The sequence below is a fragment of the Etheostoma spectabile genome, chromosome 1 (assembly GCF_008692095.1).
Source record: "Etheostoma spectabile isolate EspeVRDwgs_2016 chromosome 1, UIUC_Espe_1.0, whole genome shotgun sequence".
NCBI lineage: Eukaryota > Metazoa > Chordata > Actinopteri > Perciformes > Percidae > Etheostoma > Etheostoma spectabile.
This window is the reverse complement of record NC_045733.1, coordinates 12,604,142-12,606,447: the sequence shown is the minus strand read 5'-3', so window position 1 is coordinate 12,606,447 and position 2,306 is coordinate 12,604,142. Positions and strand designations below refer to the sequence as shown.

Below are 2,306 nucleotides of genomic sequence, written 5' to 3'. Positions count from 1 at the left end.
AAACTACTAGAACTGTTGGGTCCTTGTAAATTATGGAATGTGGTCTAGACCTGAACTATCTGTAGAGTGTCTCGAGATAACTCTCTCATAAATTGATACTAAAATAAAATTGAATTGAATTGAATTGAATTGGATGATATATCAATATACATTATATGACATTATTAAATGTTTAAAACTGATGCAATCCTTTGTAAGCAGCATTATACTGTTGTAGCTGGTTGAGCCGGAGCAAGTTTATAGATACAGTCAGATCCGATAGAGATTAGACGATTATTGGGGTAGGAGAGAAGCAAAAAACTAAGTTCTGCAATACAAATACATTTTAGTCTTATCTCTAGTCTTTTCTTTTTTTGAGCAATATTGAATCATTGTACTTCTTTTGTCCTCAAACAGTTACTAAAATAAAACCATCTGAGAAGTGTAGAGGGGGAATGTCTCTTTGGTGGAACTGTTAACAACTCACATAAATATACAGCATTGACATTTTGTAAAGGGTCACTGGCCAATTGGTTGGAAACCACTGGTTTTATCTTAACAACCTCTGTCCACTGGATTTTTTGTATTGCTAGAGAAACAGGATAAGGGTGATACATGACATTCAGTGTATCTCATCTTACAGTGGTGTCATGCCTTTACAGGTACAGTGTGATATTGTTAATTATCGTATTCTTTGTTTACTCTGTCACTCTCGCTAAAGACGAGCATGCTCAGGCAGCCATCAGACATCCTGAAGCTGGATTGGGTGTTTACATGCCATCGCACTCCTGTTTCTTGTTGAGAAAGCAGGATCACACGTTCCGGTTTTTCGAAAGTAAGATAATGATGTATCTGGGTTCCTGTAACAAGGACAGGACAAGCATGTAAACTGGATTTTAAAAAGCCGCCTCCAGAAATGGCAGCTCTGTTTGCGTCTATGTTCTTGTATTGGTTTAAAGTATAACAACAGCACATTTTATTCCTAAAATGTTCCCAACATTTTTCTTCCAGACATCTGCACGTCTATGTTAAAACTTGGCTAAATTTAATTGAAAAGTGAATAATTTTAGATGTTAAGTTTACATTTACAGTGTAGCCAACATATATTTTAATTGGAGCATGCAAACCATTTAAGTCAACTTTAATCAAGCACTATACGCTTACACATACGCTCATGGGGGTGTACATCAAAGCTCTGAGCATTCTGCATGGCAGCGTCCACAGGGCTCACCTTAAAACTATGCTGTCAATTACTGCCATGGTTCACACAGCATGTCAAAAGTCCAACCACCACCCCAGCATCCACCTATAGGCTCTCGGGCTACCTTCCCTCAGGGGGGGAAGTTAGTATCATTGCTAATCACTCCCCCCTGTGCTGTAGGCTTCCTTGTGGTGACAGAGTCTAGACGCCCGACATGTAGATATATCCTCCAATCACATTATAATCCATTCTACATGACTTGGCTGCCTGAATACCATTTCAATGTGAAGCACATGTTGAAGTTAAGCATTAAAATGCTGTTGAAACAATTATATGTAACTTGAATGTCTTAACTGTTCCCTTTTCAATCACATTTAGTTTTAGTTTCAACCTTGACATATAGGGATTTTTTGACCTGTGCAAATCCCTAAATCAATGCTTACTGGATGACACATTGGTCTGAATACTGTCAGCAAGGTTGGCATGTAAAATATAAAAACTGCTGCCTGTAAGATTTTTAATGACCCAGGTCCTGTCTGTCTAACATAAGTGTAAAAATTACAACTTTGACAACTCTGTCTCAAGGGTTCAGTTTTGGAAATAAAAGGTTGTAAAGAAACAACAAGTGCTTAAAGCTTTAGTGCATATTTTTTTTACATTAATGAATGTCCGTTACATTCAAGCTATTGCCAAAAGAGTTGCTACAAAGCTAAGACTATCAGCACCACACAACTCTCTCTTTATTTCTCAGTATGGCTATGTTAAGACAACTACTAAACAAAAGTTCAGATAACTACCTCTTCTGAAGAGTCCTTTATGTTTTTTTTAAACCACTGTCTTCCTAGATTACCAGCAACTGCGTGGAGGAGGGGTGGGGGTGGTGTGCAAATGAGGAAGGCTTGTGTCATGTGGATGCGCTGACAGTGTTGTTGTCATTACTTAGAATTCCTCATGGAGGAGACAGAAACTATGCACTGTGGCTTTAACAGTGAATACTCATATTTTAAGGCATGCTAATATTACTCACCCCATTGACAGGATAGGTCTTCCAATCCAGTTCTCCTAGCACTGTCGTAGTGTCCAATAGAACCACTAGAGAGAGAGAGAGACAGAGAGAGAGAGAGAG

The 2,306-nt window shown here is 38.4% G+C and overlaps 1 protein-coding gene across 4 annotated transcripts in view; it reads right to left on the bottom strand.

Annotated features, from left to right (window-relative positions):
• Nucleotides 1-2,306, bottom strand: part of epha6 (eph receptor A6) — a 59,694-nt gene that overhangs the window by 46,726 nt on the left and 10,662 nt on the right. For all 4 annotated transcript variants that reach the window (XM_032525283.1, XM_032525355.1, XM_032525423.1 and 1 more), the window contains exon 2: nucleotides 2,208-2,272. In XM_032525283.1, coding sequence (XP_032381174.1) covers nucleotides 2,208-2,272 — 65 coding nt within the window. The remainder of the gene's footprint in view (nucleotides 1-2,207; nucleotides 2,273-2,306) is intronic.